Source organism: Macaca nemestrina, chromosome 13, assembly GCF_043159975.1.
Source record: "Macaca nemestrina isolate mMacNem1 chromosome 13, mMacNem.hap1, whole genome shotgun sequence".
Taxonomy (NCBI): domain Eukaryota; kingdom Metazoa; phylum Chordata; class Mammalia; order Primates; family Cercopithecidae; genus Macaca; species Macaca nemestrina.
Window position 1 is genome coordinate 69,745,719 of NC_092137.1, and position 17,420 is coordinate 69,763,138.

Here is a 17,420-nt window from a genome sequence, read left to right on the forward strand (position 1 = left end):
AACAGGCACACATATCATGCATGACTGAAGAAACAGAGATGATGACTTTACCAATTACAGCATCGGAAGTGCTACCAAAAGGATCTGTCATAGGCAAGAGGTCAGGGAGCAGAAGAGAAGTGTCAGGAGATTTGAGTCCCTCAATTAGTTTTTCTACGTTGGGCAGAGAGACAAAAAGAAAGCAAAAATGTAATGAGATATTAAAGCCAGCGGATCATTCACTATTCTCTATGCAAACACATTTTAGGGGGGTCAATATTTGGTATAGATTCACCATAAAAATTAATGCTATTAATATCTTAACAACAGGCTTTCAAAATTGGCAGTTTAAAAATGATCACTTCCTCAAGTGAAGTAGTCACTTTGTAAGGCATTCCAGATGCTGCCCTGGCTGTGTCTGCTTGTTTTTATCTGAGGTGTAATTTGCATATAATAAAAGTCACCCATTTTAAGTGTACAACGTGGTTAGTTTGGACAAATGTATACATTCACATCATTACCACTGAAATGATGCAGAACATTTCCAAAACCTGAGAAAATTCCTTCATACCCCTTTACAGTCAGTGCCTTCCTCTCACCACAGACCCTGGTAACATTTTACAGATCTGCTTTCTGTCCCTACAGCTTTGCCTTTTAAAGAATTTCCAGTAAGTGGAACCATAGAGTATGTAGTCTTTTGAGTGTGGTTTCCTTCCTGTGGCATAATGCCTTTGAGATGAAATTCACCTGTGTGGTCGCAAGTATCAATAGTTTGCTCTGTTTTTCTGCTGGGTCCTGTTCCATTGTATGGCTGTACCACACTTTGTTGATCCATTCACCAACTGATAAACATTTGGTTGTTTCCAGTTTTTAAGCTAGTAAAAATAAAGCTGCCATAAACATCTGCATATAAATATTTGTACGTTCATTTTCCTTCCTGGGCTTAGTTTTGAATCTCTCTTTTGGGGGGTTGGGGGGGACTTTATTTAGAAACAGTTTATAACTCACCAAGACAATCAATTCAACCACACCTAAGTTGACTTCAACGATCATTTATTGTCTGCCAATTGTGCACCTGTGACATGCTGGCAGTCATATTATTCCATGGTCAAATCTCACAAAATTCACTTAAGCCCGAAAATGGATTACTCTTGATGTCTTCTGGCCAAGAAATAAAAGGACGCCAGAGCCACCAGACTTGTCACACCTGGTAACTTAAAATGATTCTTCTAGCCCTGATCCATCAAGAACCCTCTATTTACCTTTAAGCTATTAAAGGTAAAGCATTAACTTGAAACAATAATGAATCATAGAATCTTACAAGAGGAAGGGAATTTAGAGCTTATATTTCCTGTTAAGAGGAGACTTAGATCACATAAATTCTGTAACTTGCCCAATGAAAGGCATGTCAACAATGTTCTTTTAAACCATGGAAATGTCATTAAGATAACTAAAATGAAAATGTTTGTTTGAGAAAAGTGACTTAAAGTCCAAGAACGTGTATATAACGTTGTAATAAATCTGTATTCTTCTAGGCCATTTGGGAATTGAGATAAGCAAGAAATAAATTGATATTCATGGAAAAACAGGAACCAAATTTTAGGTGATCTTCAATTTAGGTGATCTGTAACTACACAGGTCAAACAAAAGAATGGATTTCAGAATCTTGGCAAGATAATTTGCTTTAGTATAATTAACACACTGCAGAAAAAGACTTACATGTAAAGCCAATTCACCCTCTCTGGAGTCTATGGAATGTAGGTAACTTTGAATTAAATGACAATAAGCTACATTTCTCATTTATATCTCGTTTATATTTTTAAAAAAAGAAAGGACAGCTGGGCGCAGTGGCTCACGCCTGTAATCCCAGCACTTTGGGAGGCCGAGGTGGATGGATCACCTGAGGACAGGAGTTCGAGACCAGCCTGGCCAACATGGGGAAATCCACGTCTCTACTTAAAATACAAAAATCAGCCGGGTGTGGTAGTGCATGCCTATAGTCCCAGCCTGACCAACATGGCGAAACCCTGGGGCCTCTACTAAAAATACAAAAATTAGCCGGGCATGGTGGCACGTGCCTGAAGTCCCGGCTACTCAGGAGGCTGAGGCAGGAGAATTGCTTGAACTCAGGAGGCGGAGGCTGCAGTGAGCCAAGATTGTGCCATTGCACTGCAGCCTGGGTGACAGAGTGAGACTCTGTCTCAATAAAATAAAATAAAATAATAAATAAATAAAAACAAAAAAAGGAAGGAAGAAAAAAGGAAGCTTTTCAGTTGCAGGAAAAAACCCTCACAGGGCACTAACCAAGTACACAAGTATAATTATATTAGCATTAACCTTATACTATATATGACATTATAAGATGTGAAAAATATCTCTAATAATTTTCAGCATACTGGTAAAAATAAGATGGTTTTCCTAAAAAGTCTAACTTTGCATTGTTCCAAACACTAGTTTTTGCTTCATTCCTCTCTCCTCAAAAAACTGTCACTTAAAAAAATGAAATTATTTGCTTCTTTTAACTTAGCACTTACATATTTGCAATCTTGGAAAGCAATGGATAAAAAGTAAAGAACCAAAATTACTTGCTTGTCTTTCATACAGCAGTTTATCTTGGTGCAAAACCTCAGGCTAGCATTCTTTCAGATTCTGAATTCTAGCCTCTCTGGTGACATGTTGTGACTCTGGCACAGTTCCTTAACCTTCTGACATTATCTCCTCATCTGTAAAATGGAGATGCCTCCCCCTACTTTTTTGTACTTGTCACTCAATACCATCTCCTCTAAGCTTTTCCCCACCTTCCTGCTGCATCAGGAATCTTCTGGAGCACCCTGCACTCAATTCTCTTGCAGCCCTTAAACATGACTGAAGGTAGGGAAGGGTCTTACGAACCTTTGTATCCCAGTTCTTGGTTTCCCCTCAGATGCCCTGCCACATCTATGCCTTTTGGCTTGACTGGGGAGGTGGAAAGAACAGGAGTTGAAGAAGAATCTCCCTCTTTTCTTTTTTTCTGAGATGGAGTTTGACTCTTGTCACCCAGGCTGGAGTGCAATGGCACAATTTCGGCTCACTGCAACCTCCCCCTCCCATGTCCAAGCGATTCTCCTGCCTCAGTCTCCGGTAACTGGGATTACGAGTGTGCACCACCACACTCAGCTAATTTTTGTATTTTTAGCAGAGATAGGGTTTCACTATGATGGCCAGGCTGGTCTCGAACTCCTGACCTCAGGTGATCCACCCACCCTGGCCTCCCAAAGTGCTGGGATTACAGGTGTGAGTCACTGAAGTCACTGAGCCCAGCCTTTCTTTTTTTTTTTTCTTTTTTTTAAAGAGAGAGGAGGATAGTGCTCTGTCACCCGGGCTGAAGTGCTATGAAATGATCACAGCTCACTGCAGCCTCGAACTCCTGGGAAGCTAGGGCTACAGGCATGTACCACCATGCTCGGCTAATTTTTTTTATTTTTCATTTTATTAGAGATGGGGTCTCGCTATGCTGCCCAGGACAGTCTTGAGCTCCTGGCCTCAGTTAATCCTCCTGTCTCAGCCTCCTGAGTTGCTGACATTACAGGTATAAGCCACTGAACCTGGCTCAAGAATCTAATATTTTTATAAGTCATGAGCAAAAAGGCATGTGGGAGGGTAAAGAAGTACATCAGTGTACACGTGTTGTGTGGTGAGACAGAACGGTGTAAACTGCCTAATTTAGGGAGGCTTGTTTTCTGACCAAACCTCAAAGTAACAGGCTATTCACATAGATAACTTGTATGGTCACGGCTGCTTGGGAAATACTCAAATACAAGAAATGTCGGAGGGAGGAGCTGCAGACAGAACAATACCAGGTACAAAGCTGGGAGTGAGAGCACAGGCCACGTCTATGTAAGGTGGACAGCTGTGCAAAGAGCTGCTTGGACTCCCAGGATTCTCACAGGGAGGGAAGGTTCCCAGTGACTCAGTGGGCCTTCAGGTGCCATCACAATGATGGACATCACTTACATTTGTAGAGCTTAATATCAAATATTTTCATTCATTATTCAAAAACCCCTGGGTTTGAGAATACTAACACAGTTTAACAGAATGAAGATCAGAGACCATGAGAATGTGTGACTTGCCCAAAGTCACAGATTAGACATGGTAGAGCCTGGACTTGTCTTTGAAGTTCTCTCTGTATCTGTCTAGGGGTCTGCCTATCTCCATCAATAAAGGAATATGAGTCTTCACATAGACATGGTCCCAGGGACAATGGTAATGTTATCAGGCAGGTTAGCACTGGAAAGAACCTCATATCTTATGTAATTCAGCCTTCTCATTTATGAATGAAGGAACCAGCTCCAGAAAGTTAAAGTAACTTGCCAAAGATCTCACAGCAAGTAAGCAAGAGAGCTAGCTAGCTGATACTAAGACTCAGATATTTGACCACACTAGAGATTAATTCTTCCAGTTTAACTAAAGTTTTGATTGCTTAAAAATGAAAGGACTCTTAGAAGAGGTCACATCTAAAGCTATTACTGGTCATTTTTGGCCATTGTAAATGAAGAACTTGAGAAAAGGATATAATGGGAGGCGCAAGAAAGGCTATAGGATGCTGACAGTCTGTAACTCATGGAGCCTGGAGGCCTTCCATCTGCATCAAGGGCTGGCCCTGATATCCTTTGTTTTATAAATTCTGTCCTTTCTCTTACAGTTTAATAGAAACACACTGAAGCCAAGTATCATGATGAAGAACTGCACGGAGAAGAATAGCACAGAGAAGAGAGTGGTGAATGTAGGAAACTGTAGAAGTGTTTCTTAAGATCCAAAAACATCAAACTTCACATCAGTATATCATGACTTAGTGCTGTCTAATGAACAAAGATCTTTTTTCCCCATGAGTTATGAGAAGTAGCTTCTTTGGTTGCAAAGGCAAAAGCTATTCTTCTGGGACAGTTCACACCTGAAATGTACAAAGACTGACACTGTTATTCTCAATTATATAAGGGGACAGACCAACAAAACCCCCAAATTATTTATAAATTGTATTTTAGAAATGATTTAATCTTCCTAAGAAATGTTTGTGAAAAGCAGTGGACAATTCTGAAGAGAAGAAAATGGTCCAGTTTTGCATTAGTTTTTGTTTGTTTGGTTTGTTTTGTTTTGTTTTTGAGACGGAGTTTCGCTCTTGTTGCCCAGGCTGGAGTGCAATGGCACGATCTCGGCTCACTGCAACCTCCACTTCCTGGGTTCAAGCGATTCTCCTGTCTCAGCCTCCCGAGTAGCTGGGATTACAGGCGCCTGCCACCACACCCAGCTAATTTTTCTTATTTTTATTAGAGATGGGTTTCGCCATGTTGGTCAGGCTGGTCTCAAACTCCTGACCTCAGGTGATCCAAAGTGCTGGAATTATAGGTGTGAGCCGCTGCGCTCGGCCAAGTTTTGCATTAGTTTTTAGGCTTACTCTGATATTTTTAGAACTGACTCCAGACTCTAAATGTGTGTGTGTGCACGTGCGTGCGCGTGTATGTGTGTCTGAGGGAGGTGAACAAGGGTTGAATAACTATCGGGTACAATGTTCAGTACCTGGGTGATGGGATCAGTTGTACCCCAAACCTCAGCATCATGCTATGTACCCAGGTAACAAACATGCACACGTATCCCCTAAATCTCGAATATAAGTAGAAGTTATAAAAAAAGATAGAGAGTATCATTTTATTGATTTATTTTTACTTTTTATTGTGATAATATACATTTTAGGGATTTTAGCTGGGGCCTGCAAAATCCTAAAAAATAAAGAGCAAAAGAGCCTGAATTTAAGTTGCCTGATTTTTCTTTTTTTCTTTTTTTTTTTTTTTGAGACAGAGTCTTGCTCTGTCGCCCAGGCTGGAGTGCAGTGGCCGGATCTCAGCTTACTGCAAGCTCCGCCTCCCGGGTTTACGCCATTCTCCTGCCTCAGCCTCCCGAGTAGCTGGGACTGCAGGCGCCCGCCACCTCGCCCGGCTAGTTTTTTGTATTTTTTAGTAGAGACGGGGTTTCACCGTGTTAGCCAGGATGGTCTCCATCTCCTGACCTCGTGATCCGCCCGTCTCGGCCTCCCAAAGTGCTGGGATTACAGGCTTGAGCCACCGCGCCCGGCCGAGTTGCCTGATTTTTCTAAGCAATTTTCTCAGCTGTAAACAGATTAAGAACTACTTTAAAGTGTTGTTGGGATTAAAAGGGTGTATTTATCAGAATGAATGCGTGTATAAATAAAGCGTTTGGTACATAAAAGGGGATTAACATCTCTTTTAAGTAAGAGGACTAGATGGGCTAGGGGGGTCACTAGGCCACAGGTGCCTGTGATTACAGTAATGAATATGGGTCAAGCTCCATATTTTACTCAAGTGCCTTGGGTGAGAACAGAATAAGCAGAACTGTTAGAATAAAGTGAAAGGTGGGGATGAGGCAGGATGGTCTAACAGAGAGGTAGACAAGGTACTAAGAAACAGGAGATCTGTTCTGCACTAAGTGTGTGTAGTACTTTGGGCAAATCTCTTACTCTCTCTAGATTGAAGTTCTCTTATTGACAAAATGAAGATTAAACTGGCCAGGCGGAGTGGCTCATGCTTGTAATCCCAGCACTCCTACCTTAGCCTCCAAGTAACTGGAACTACAGATGCATGCCACCATGCCTGGCTAACTTAAAACTTTTTCTTTTTTTGAAAAAATGGGGTCCCTGTATGTTACCCAGTCTTGTCTCAAACTCCTGGCCTCAAGTGATCCACCCATCTCAGCCTCCCAAAGTGCTGGGACTACAGGAGTGAGCCACCATGTCCAGTCCCTCTCTTAAAATATCAAAAGAGATGCTGGCTGTGGGGCTCACCCCTGTAATCCCAGCGCTTTGGGACACTGAGGTAGGTGGATCACCTAAGGTCAGGAGTTCGAGACCAGCTCGGCCAGCATGGTGAAACACAATCTCTATGAAAAATACAAAAATTAGCCAGGTGTGGTGGCGCACGCCTGTAATCCGAGCTACTCGGGGGGCTGAGGCAGGAGAATCACTTGAAGCCAGGAGGCGGAGGTTGCAGTGAGCTGAGATCGCACCACTGCACTCCAGCCTGGGCGACAGAGCGAGACTCAGTCTCGGGAAAAAAAAAAAAAAAGAGGACAGGTACCTACTTATACAGGCTAATAAAACCAAGGGCTTGCTCAAGGCCCATTCTGACTCTAGTTAAGAATATGACCAGGAGGAGCAGAACAGGCTGAACGGACAGACATGGAAGGGCCGAACACGAGCCCCACCAAAAAAGAGGACGCAGCTGCTCCAGCCTTGTGGCTTTGAAATTTATGTTCTGTCTGATTTGGGGTGTAAGCCCTGAAGTCTCATGATGAGAGATTATGTTTTAAAACTCTAGTCACCCTAAAAAAGAAATAAAATAAAACGAAATCTAGTCACTCTAAAGAGTTCTTAGCATTGAGAAACCATTTGTGACATCTGCAAGTTGGAAGCAAAAGTCAAACATCATGCCCCATTCCAAGCTCATTTTAGGGAATTAAATCTGCAGAAAGATAAGCTTTCAGAGTAAAAACACATATTATGACCAACCTTGGACTTCTCAGTATCACTAGACTGCAGTTGGAAATGAGGAAGATGCCAGGCCAAAAGTTATGAGAAGAATACCCGTCTTGATGACAAACCATTGAGAAAACACAGCTTCTCTTGCTTAACTTCTCAAGAGATGATGAAGTACCATAAACCAAGAGGCACTTTTTTTAAAAAAAGATTTTAATTCTAAGAAGCAACACTGATGGGGCAATGAATGCCTTCTTGCTTAGTCTGTGGAAAACCGAGATCAGTACTGCAGAGTTGTTATAAAAATCGTTTCCTCAAATCCTTGTGCATTGTTGGTGGGGATGTAAAATGATGCAGCCTCTATGGAAAACAGTGGTCCTCAAAAAGTTAAAAATAGAATTAGCATATGATCCAGCAATTCCATTTCCGGGTATATACCCAAGAGAATTGAAAGCAGGATCTGGAAGAGATATTTGTACACTCAATGTTCACAGCCACGTCACTCACAAAAGACAAAAGATGGAAGCAATCCAAGTGTCGATTAACAGAGGAAAGGAGAAAGAAAATGTGGTATATACATACAATGGACTATTACTTAGCCTGAGAAAGACAGAAAATTCTGACATATGCTACAACATGAATGAACCTTAAGGATACGATGCTAAGTGAAATAAGCCAGTCACAAAAGGACAAATACTGTATGATTCCACTTATATTCGGTTCCTAGAGTAGTCAAATTCATAGATACAGAAAATAGAGTGATGGCTGCCAGGGGCTGGGAAGAAGGGAAAACAGAGAGTTGTTGTTTAATGGGTACAGAGTTTCAGTTTTGCAAGATGAAAAAAGGTGGGTGGATGGATGGTAGTGATGGCTGCAAAACAATAAGAATGTACTTAATGCCACTGAACTGTACACTTAGAAATGGTTAAAATGGTAAATCTCATTATGTACATTTTACTACAATTTAAAGAATGATTTAAAAATATTGTCCCCAATTTTCAGAGAAAATTCCTCAATCTTTCTAATATATATCTATGTGTGTGTACATACACACACACACATTTTTTGAGAGACAGGGTCTCGCTCTGTCACACCCAGGCTGGAGTGCAGTGGTGTGATCATAGCTGATTGCAGCCTCAAACTTCTGGGCTCAAGGGATCCTCCTGCCTCAGCCTCCCAAGTAGCTAGGACTACAAGCATGCACCACTATGCCTGGCTAATTAAAACAATTTTTTTTCTTTTTTTTTTTTTTAGAGACAGGGTCTCACCATGTTGCCCAGGCTGGTCTCAAACTCCGGGGCTCAAGTGATCCTTTCACTTTGGTCCTGCAAAGTGCTGAGATTATAGGCATGAGCCTGGCCCAGCCTCTTTTCTACCATATTTTAAAACGCTGGTACTACTTGTAGCTTATTTGTTTCCTAATGCATACAGAAGGCAAATAAATGGACAAGCAGCATTTGAGCATCAATGAAATACTCTGAGACTCACTAGCCATGCATCATTTGGCAGCTTTGTAAGCATACAAATGTTCATGGCTATGATTTTCATATTCCAGACCTTCTAAGAAAATTGGTTTTATAGTGCTTTGAAAAATAAAAACGTTCCTTAAAACAAACCAGTGAACCAACCTATAATTATCCAGTGCCCTTTACCCATAGTTTGACAATCACTGTATCCAGGAAATCTATTTTAATGGCTCTCAGTTGTGTAAAAGTTAAGGGTCATAAGAGCAAGTTTAATTTCAACAAGAGAAAAATATCACTTTATGATAACTAGGACTGCCCCACTGGGAATAGGGATGTAGAACCAAAGTTGAAACAGCATTTCCCATCTTTATAGTAATTTAAAATTCACATAGAAATTTCAAATATATGATTTCATCTAAACCTTGAGAACACCCCATGAGGTAGGTTTTAGTATTGCCAATTTTAAGGATAAGAACGCACAATTTAAGTGATTTGACCACAATCACCTAGCCACTAATGGCTAGAACTCAGGTCTAACAGTTTCAAATCTATTTTTATATTTCCCAAAGCCTTGAATTTAGCTCTCTGGTCAAAGGCTTTATTGATCTAGGAACTGTCCCAAAGATAAAAGAAACATCCACTGTTTGGGGACTGTGGGCAAGAGAAGGAATGTGTGGCCGAGCACAGTCAGAACAACACTAAGGCCTCACTTCCTCACCCACACAATGAGGGCGTTACTTGACATTACCACCTACCACTCCCCAGTATCTGTAAGATCAAAGGTACTTGTATGTGATCATTTTAAAAGTATAAAATAAAAATGTTAAAAGTCATTGAAAGGCACGGTCTTCAGGAGACTAAGAGTCCATGAGTCTTTTTTTTTTTTTTTGAGATGGAGTCTTGCTCTGTCACCCAGACTGGAGTGCAGTGGCGCAATCTTGGCTCACTCCAATCTCCGCCTCCCGGGTTCAAGCAATTCTTCTGCTTCAGCCTCCTGAGTGGCTGGCACTACAGGTGCCCACCACCATGCCCAGCTAATTTTTGTATTTTTAGTAGAGACGGGGTCCCACCATGTTGGCCAGGTTGGCCTTGAACTCCTGACCTCAGAGCTCTGATCCACCTGCCTCATCCTCCCAGAGTGCTGGGATTACAGGTGTGAGCTACCACGCCTGGCCAATTCTTTTTTTTTTTTTTTTTTTTGAGACAGAGTCTTGCTCTGTCGCCCAGGCTACAGCTACAGGGGAGTAGTGTGATCTCAGCTCACTGGAAACTCCTCCTCCAGGGTTCAAGCAATTCTCCTGTCTCAGTCTCCCGAGTACCTGGGACTACAGGCGCATGCCACCATGCCTGGCTAATTTTTTTATTTTTTGTAGAGACAGGGATTTCATCATATTGGTCAGGCTGGTTTCGAACTCCTGACCTCAGGTGATCCCCCCGCCTCGACCTCCCAAAGTGCTGGGATTACAGGTGTGAGCCACCACACCCAGCCTCTCAGGATTCTTATCATCAGTATAGCTGAGAGTAGATGAATATGTATACAAAACAAAGAAAGAAAACCAGGCAAAAAAGCTGACTGGTGTCCATAGTAGGCTGGTGGTGTGACAGACTGCTTGCTTTTTGCAGTGTAAAACCAAATTTGTAGTTTCCCCAGGTTCCAGAGACACGGAACCCTGAGCCCTTTCCTCACTCAATATTTAAAAATGTTAAAAAAGGATGCAGTGGCCTTGATATAGAAGCTGTGTAACTGAATGTGCTAGAGGCTGAATGTTAAAATAAGCAGAATAGTCAAAGCCACCGTGGGTAATATAATATACTTAGCACAATTCTGCAGGACACCGTGAAAGGACGGGGCTAAAGGACCTGCTGAGCCTTAGCTACTATTCTCATCAGCCCAGGGGCTGGCAGCTGCCTGACACTGTGGGCTGTGTCTTCCTTTATTCACTCTCAAAGAGTGGGTGTGCGGGGACTGCCCAGGAGTTGGCAGAGGTGCAGATGGAAGGCTATGGAGCCAGTCGTCTGGTGCCTGGGAGCTGGGATAGAAATGGAGGGTAATGGGGCCACCTAAAGGCTTCCAGCCTCTGGTTTTATTTCATTCATTTGTCTGATCTGTAAATACTCACTGAGTGAATACAGGCAGTGTCCTTGGCACAGCTGATAAAGGTGGTAAATAAGACAGATGAGGCCCCACCCTCAGACAGTGATAAGATGAGGAAAGATGGACTATGTCCTGATAAGGGCTATGAAGAAAAAGTGCCCAGGCATGGGAGTGCCCGTTGGACCACAGTGGGCCTTCTGAGCAGACGGCATTTAAACGGAGACCCACAAGTCGAATGACACAAGGGAACAAAGCTGAAGGGAAGGCTTTCCAAGCTGAGCACCAGCAAGTGCAAAGTCCCTGGGGTGGGAATGAGCTTAGCTTGTTGGAGGAAAGACAAGATGGAGAGGAAGAGCGCTATCAGCTGAGGTTAGAGGGGCAGGCGAGGGCCACACCACTTAGGGCCTTGCAGGTTGCAGTAAGCAGCCTGGATTTTATGCCCCCTCAGTGATATGAGAATTCACCAGCGCACAGAAGAGTTAACTGTCTACCTTATGTTTTCAACAGATGAGTCTGGTCTGACAGAGCAGAAAGTAAATAGCACACTCCTGGAGTTCTCTATTAAAATGTCTCATTTTAGTTGATCTTTCCACTGAAACCCAAGAGAGGTGTTGGCTTAATTGGTATTAAAGTGTATACCAGTAACATTTCAGCGGGAATCCACAGGGATGAAAGAAGCATGGAGAACCAGGAGACAGGAAAGATGACAAGAAGGCAGGCAGGATGGCAGCCAGCTGGCTCTGGTGGCCCCAGACGCATTTCCACAAGCTGGAGCCGATTTCCTGAGCCACCTGGGGCATGTGCCTGGTTCTTCAACCCTGATCCAGAGGACTCCTGTGACAGCTGCACAGGACAGTTACTTGTCTGAGGGCCCTCATCCTCTGCCCTGTGCAAAGAGGCCTTCCTCCTGGCTTCTGCAGCCCATGAGCTACCTAAGCAACAGCAAAGCAAGAACCTGAAGGGGTGTCAAAATGAGAGTGCCTCCATCACCTCTTTCCCTTGTCTGATCCCATGATTACCAAAACAGGGAGGAAAAGACAGTCAGCCCCAGCTGGAGTTTACAGCCCACACTTTTCTAACCTTCTGTTCAAAATGAACTTGTCCAAGTACCGCCAGGCATACCTGAAAAGTGCAAAGGAAGAAAGCGCCTCTATTTCTTTTTTTTTTTTTTTTTTTGAGGTGGAGTCTCGCTCTATCGCCCAGGCTGGAGTGCAGTGGCCGGATCTCAGCTCACTGCAAGCTCCGCCTCCCGGGTTTGCGCCATTCTCCTGCCTCAGCCTCCCGAGTAGCTGGGACTACAGGCGCCCGCCACCTCGCCCGGCTAGTTTTTTGTATTTTTTAGTAGAGACGGGGTTTCACCGTGTTAGCCAGGATGGTCTCGATCTCCTGACCTCGTGATCCGCCCGTCTCGGCCTCCCAAAGTGCTGGGATTACAGGCTTGAGCCACCGCGCCCGGCAAAGCGCCTCTATTTCATTCCTTCCTTTCTTTTAACTACCCTGTATTGAATCATTCCTTAGTGGTTTTTGATATTTTTAAGCTACATCTAGGTCCATTAAGCTATACAGTTAGAGTACCACCTGATCAAGGCAAGTGTTTGCTTCTCCTTAGAGGGGTAAACAAATTTGTCTAAAAATAAAAAATAAAAACTGCCTTGGTACCCTAGCTGCAGTCTGTCTTAGTAAGTGATGGTGGGAAGACTTCGTAAAGGATATGAACATCACAATCACTCCAATCTTGAAGCAAGCAATCAAATACCTTTCTTATTTGGGGAGAGAAAAAGAACCAAGCCAGTCCTATCAGTTCAAGGTCAAGAGTTGGCAGGGGCAACAACGGGAAAAAAGGAAAAATGATCAGAAGCAAAACAATTGTCAACTGCTTCTAAGGAGCTGGAACAATTTGCTTTTGTGAGGAGACTGACAGATAAGAGAAAGGACGGCCACTCTTTCCCACATCACTCCTCCCACCAAAAAGAGTAGGGGAGGAAAGCCGGAAGGAAAAGTTTTGGCAACCTGAACTCCAAATGGGAAGCATCCAGTCACTGTTCCAAAAGTTCTTTCCATCAGAACACACCAACCACTTTCTACTTTTTAGACTGCTACTTAAAATTGAGATATGGTGGACTACAAGAGATATTGAAACTCCTGCAGTCCAGTGCACTTCACTGATGAAGATCCAAGCCCAGAAGGTTTTTCAGGTAGGGGCAGAGGCTGGAAGGGAACCCAGGTTTCCTGACTCACATTCCCTATTAATTATTATCACATTCCCTAATTTTTATTATGTGTTTTTATATTATAAAATAAAAAGACATTATAGAAATGTAAGAACTGAACAAAAGTCATCCATAATCCCATTATCACGCTATCACCACTATTCACATTTTGTTCACTTTATCATGTGCTTACAGGCTCCCCGCCATTGTTATAACCATGTTGGACTAATGTTCTTTCCAATACATAGGCCCCTCATGTCACCTTTAACACCATCAAGGATGAAAAACTGAACACTGATATAATATGGAAATCAATCTGGTATAACCTGAACCGATTTTATCTTTGCTAAGGGCTAGTACCCTCCAAGACAAGTTTACCCCTCTTATTGAGTAAAACTATGCAACAGCAGCCTATTATTAGGGCTTGGAATTCAGATCCTTTTCATGGGGTGTTTAAGGCAGAATTTTCCATAGGGCCTGGGACATGCAAATCAAGCTGTTTAACCTCAGAACATTTCTATTTACCTACCTGGTGCATCAGGTACTTGAAGAGGAATGAAAGGATCAGACACACTTAGAAGTGGGAGGCCAGAGTCCACAGTCTGCCCACCCTTCCTTTTTTCAGCTGGAGTTAGGTTGGAGGGGAAGGAGTCAGGAGAGAAAAAAAGAGAAAAGCAAAAATACCAAGTAAATCTAGGTAAGTTTACCCTCTATTAATGCAACAGCTCAAACTACAGAGTAAGTCTAAGCCTAGAATAAAAGGGGATGAGTGGCTGTAGCCCAGTGAACAGCAAAGTATCTATGAGATATTCAACCTGGTCCCCTCCCCGACATTTTTTTTTTTTTTTTGAGACGAAGTCTCACTCTTGTCCACCAGGCTGGAGTGCGATGGTGCAATCTTGGCTCATTGCAACCTCCGCCTCCCCAGTTCAAGCGATTCTCCTGCCTCAGCCTCCTGAGTCGCCCACCACCACACACAGCTAATTTTTGTATTTTTAGTAGAGACAGGGTTTCACCATGTTGGTCAGGCTGGTCTTCAACTCCTGATCTCAGGTGATCCGCCTGCCTCAGCCTCCCAAAGTGCTAGGATTACAGGCGTGAGCTACCGTGCCTGGCTCAGCCTGGTCCTTGTAACATATTATGAGATGCAATTAACAATAAAACCAGGGTATTCATATGTCTGAAATTCCACTTCTTTCTTGGATATACTGCAATCTACAGTATCTCTTTCAGAATGTCTAGAGGAGGTATTGTGCATATCACACATTTTAGCACATAAACAAACATTAACACTATCTGTTTTGTAATCTAGCATGTATATAGGTACTTCCTGTGTGTCTATCACCCTCTTGAGGTCCTTTAAGGACTAAGTCCTACTATATCACCTTGATGTCTAATACAGTGATAGGCAGACACACAGAAAGCGGCAGAAATAGACTTCTTGCCTATTGCAAAGTTAGACAAGCCCCAATCTCTGTACTATATTTAACATACAATTGGCATTCATTCTATATTTGGCAAAATATAGATTTACAGAAATCTATACACCCTATGGAATAACAGAGCTTGACGTGGTCTCAGAATTTTCTGGCGCAATTTTATTTCCCATAAAAGAAAATGAAGCCTAAAAGTTAAAGACTAGCCAGAGGTAGGATCAGAAGCCAGGTTCCTTGGTTTCCACATGATCATTCTTTTTATTTTCTTTTTTCTCTAAGAGACTGGGGTCTTGCTATGTTAACCAGGCTGGACTTAAACTCCTGGGCTCAAGCGATCCTCCCACCTCAGCCTCCCTAGTAGCTGGGGACTACAGGCACACACCACCACATGCAGCTTTACATTATCATTCTTTTCTTTTCTTTTTTAATTTTTGAGACGGAATCTTTCTCTGTCACCCAGGCTAGTGTGGTGCAATCTTGGCTCACTGCAACCTCTGCCTCCCAGGTTCAAGCAATTCTCTGCCTCAGCCTCTCTGCCAGGTGGCAGGCGCCTGTAATCCCAGGTGCCTGCCACCACACCGGGCTAATTTTTGTATTTTTTAGTAGAGACAGGGTTTCACCATGTTGTCCAGGCTGATCTTGAACTCCTGACCTTGTGATCCACCTGTCTCAGCCTCCCAAAGTGCTGGGATTACAGGTGTGAGCCACTGTGCCCGGCCATACATTATCATTCTTTACTCTGCATTTTAGTATTCAGTTTGTTCATTAATTAAAATCTCATTTTGTTTGTCAGCTGTCTTTCTAGAAAAAAAAAAGCCTCATTTTGTTTCTATAAAGTGGGTTTTTAAAAAATGTTTTATTTTGAAGTTATACAGAATCACAAGAAGTTCCTGCACATAGAGTCCTGTGAACCCTTCAACCAGCTTCCCCCAATGATGTCTTATATAAACTGTAGCCGCAGATCACCAACACCGGCACAGTACTGTGGCCCTAGGCTCCTCGGTGCTCACCAGTTGTTACGTGGCCCTATTTGTGCATGTGCGTACTGTTCTTTTCTTCTTCCCTCAGTGCCGAGGTCGCCCATACCTCTGGCTCTGGGACCCCACCCGCACCCTCTGTTCCATTCTCCCTCCACATCACCCCACCCCACCCCACTCATGTCTCTCTGCCTCTTTTCATCTCGCTGCCTGGACATCCCTGTCTTTCTCAATGACCCCTGAATCCCTCCTTCTCAGCCTGAGTGGTGCCGGGTTAAATTTGGAAATCGTAGGGCTCAGCATCCCCTCTACTAATCCCCTTGGCCTGGGCCATCAAATGTGGGACATTTCTTTTCACCTCTCTTGGCCTCACTGTTGTGTCTGTAAAATGGGCTTGTGGAGGAGTCAAAGTGCTGGGCATGTGTGGGCATCACTGGCAGCACCTCCGTGGGCACCTGGCTCTGATTTCCTTCTTTCCCTGTCTCGGACTTTACCTGTCTCTGAATCTTGGTCTCTCTCCAGTTCTGCCTCTGGCATGAGGAGGATGCTCGGATGCTCTGGGGTCTACTGGGCAGCTGTGATGAGGTGGGAGAGTTTCCACCCCACCCACCTCTATTCCACATTTCTCGTAGTCAGTGGCTGACCAGGCCTCCTTCTTCTCACCTCCCCTGCCCCCGAGAGCCCAGTGCCCCAGTCCCTTGCCTACTCAGTACCCAGCATCTCTTGAATAGACTCTGCCACTGTCACAGCAGCCACCTCTGCCACCCTTAATGCTACCTCCTCGGGGCCAGCAAGATGTAGTCTGAGATGCATGATAAAGTGGAAGGCAAAGGTGGGACTGCTGGATGGACCGGCAACCTTTCCAGCACCTGGAATCTGGCCGCCTCCTTTGCATCCTGGCTTCAAAGACATATGGGCTTTCACTCCAGAGGCCCTTGAAATGTGGGAACCCAGTGCCCCGGGCCCAGACACGGAGGAGGCAGCATGTGTGATGCCCACCATTCCCCAGGTGTGCAGGAACCTCCCAGCCCCAGCTCAACTAGATGGGTAACAGGCAAGGGCAACAGGGACAGACAGGGGTGTTAATGCCGAGATGTGGCAGAAGGGAACGGGGAGGTGCAGTGGCATCCCCTCAGTGGGTAACCTCCTCCGTCACCTCTACAGCCATGTCCTACCCAGTGGTCGGTCAGCCCCAGTGTGCCAGCAGTTGCCACCAGACCCAGCTCAGTGACTGGCACACTGGACTCTCAGGACTGTGAGCATCTGCCCTCTTCATCTCCAGGTCTGCCCTGGGAAGTGGGGATGGGAGGCAAGGTCACCTCCAACCCCCACTGACACACTACCAACCCCACCTTTCTTCTTTGGACTCTGAATTCCCACTCTCTATCCCTCAGCCCTTCTTTGGACTTCCAACACTCCTTGGGATCCTAATCTCACACCTTCCAACGCTCAACTTCTTGGACCTTCAACCTCCTTCTAGGACCCCCAACTCCTCATTCAAACCATATTTCTCAACCTTTAAAGCACTCCCTCCTGGGGCCCCTAGTTCCCTCTGGGACCTTCACTTCCTCCAACCTGTGTGTATAGTTCTTTGCAACTTGACTCTATGTATAGATTAGCTTGAGCACCACTGCAATCATGATACAGAACTGTTCCATGAAACCAAAGACCTCCTCATTCTACTCCTTTGTAGTCACACCCACCACTTATTCCTGTTACTATTCTTTGGAAACCA

The 17,420-nt window shown here is 44.0% G+C and overlaps 1 protein-coding gene across 13 annotated transcripts in view; it reads right to left on the reverse strand.

The window, feature by feature from the left end:
* The window catches only part of LOC105465203 (AP2 associated kinase 1), a 223,190-nt gene that overhangs the window by 24,831 nt on the left and 180,939 nt on the right, over nucleotides 1-17,420 (reverse strand). For 10 of the 13 annotated variants that reach the window (XM_071076849.1, XM_071076850.1, XM_071076851.1 and 7 more), the window contains 2 exons: nucleotides 13,802-13,897; nucleotides 52-153 (listed from right to left, as the gene is read on the reverse strand). The exons of 2 other annotated variants lie outside the window; for them this stretch is intronic. In XM_071076849.1, the coding sequence (XP_070932950.1) occupies nucleotides 52-153; nucleotides 13,802-13,897 (198 nt within the window). The remainder of the gene's footprint in view (nucleotides 1-51; nucleotides 154-13,801; nucleotides 13,898-17,420) is intronic. One more of the 13 variants, XM_071076854.1, reaches the window with a different exon arrangement.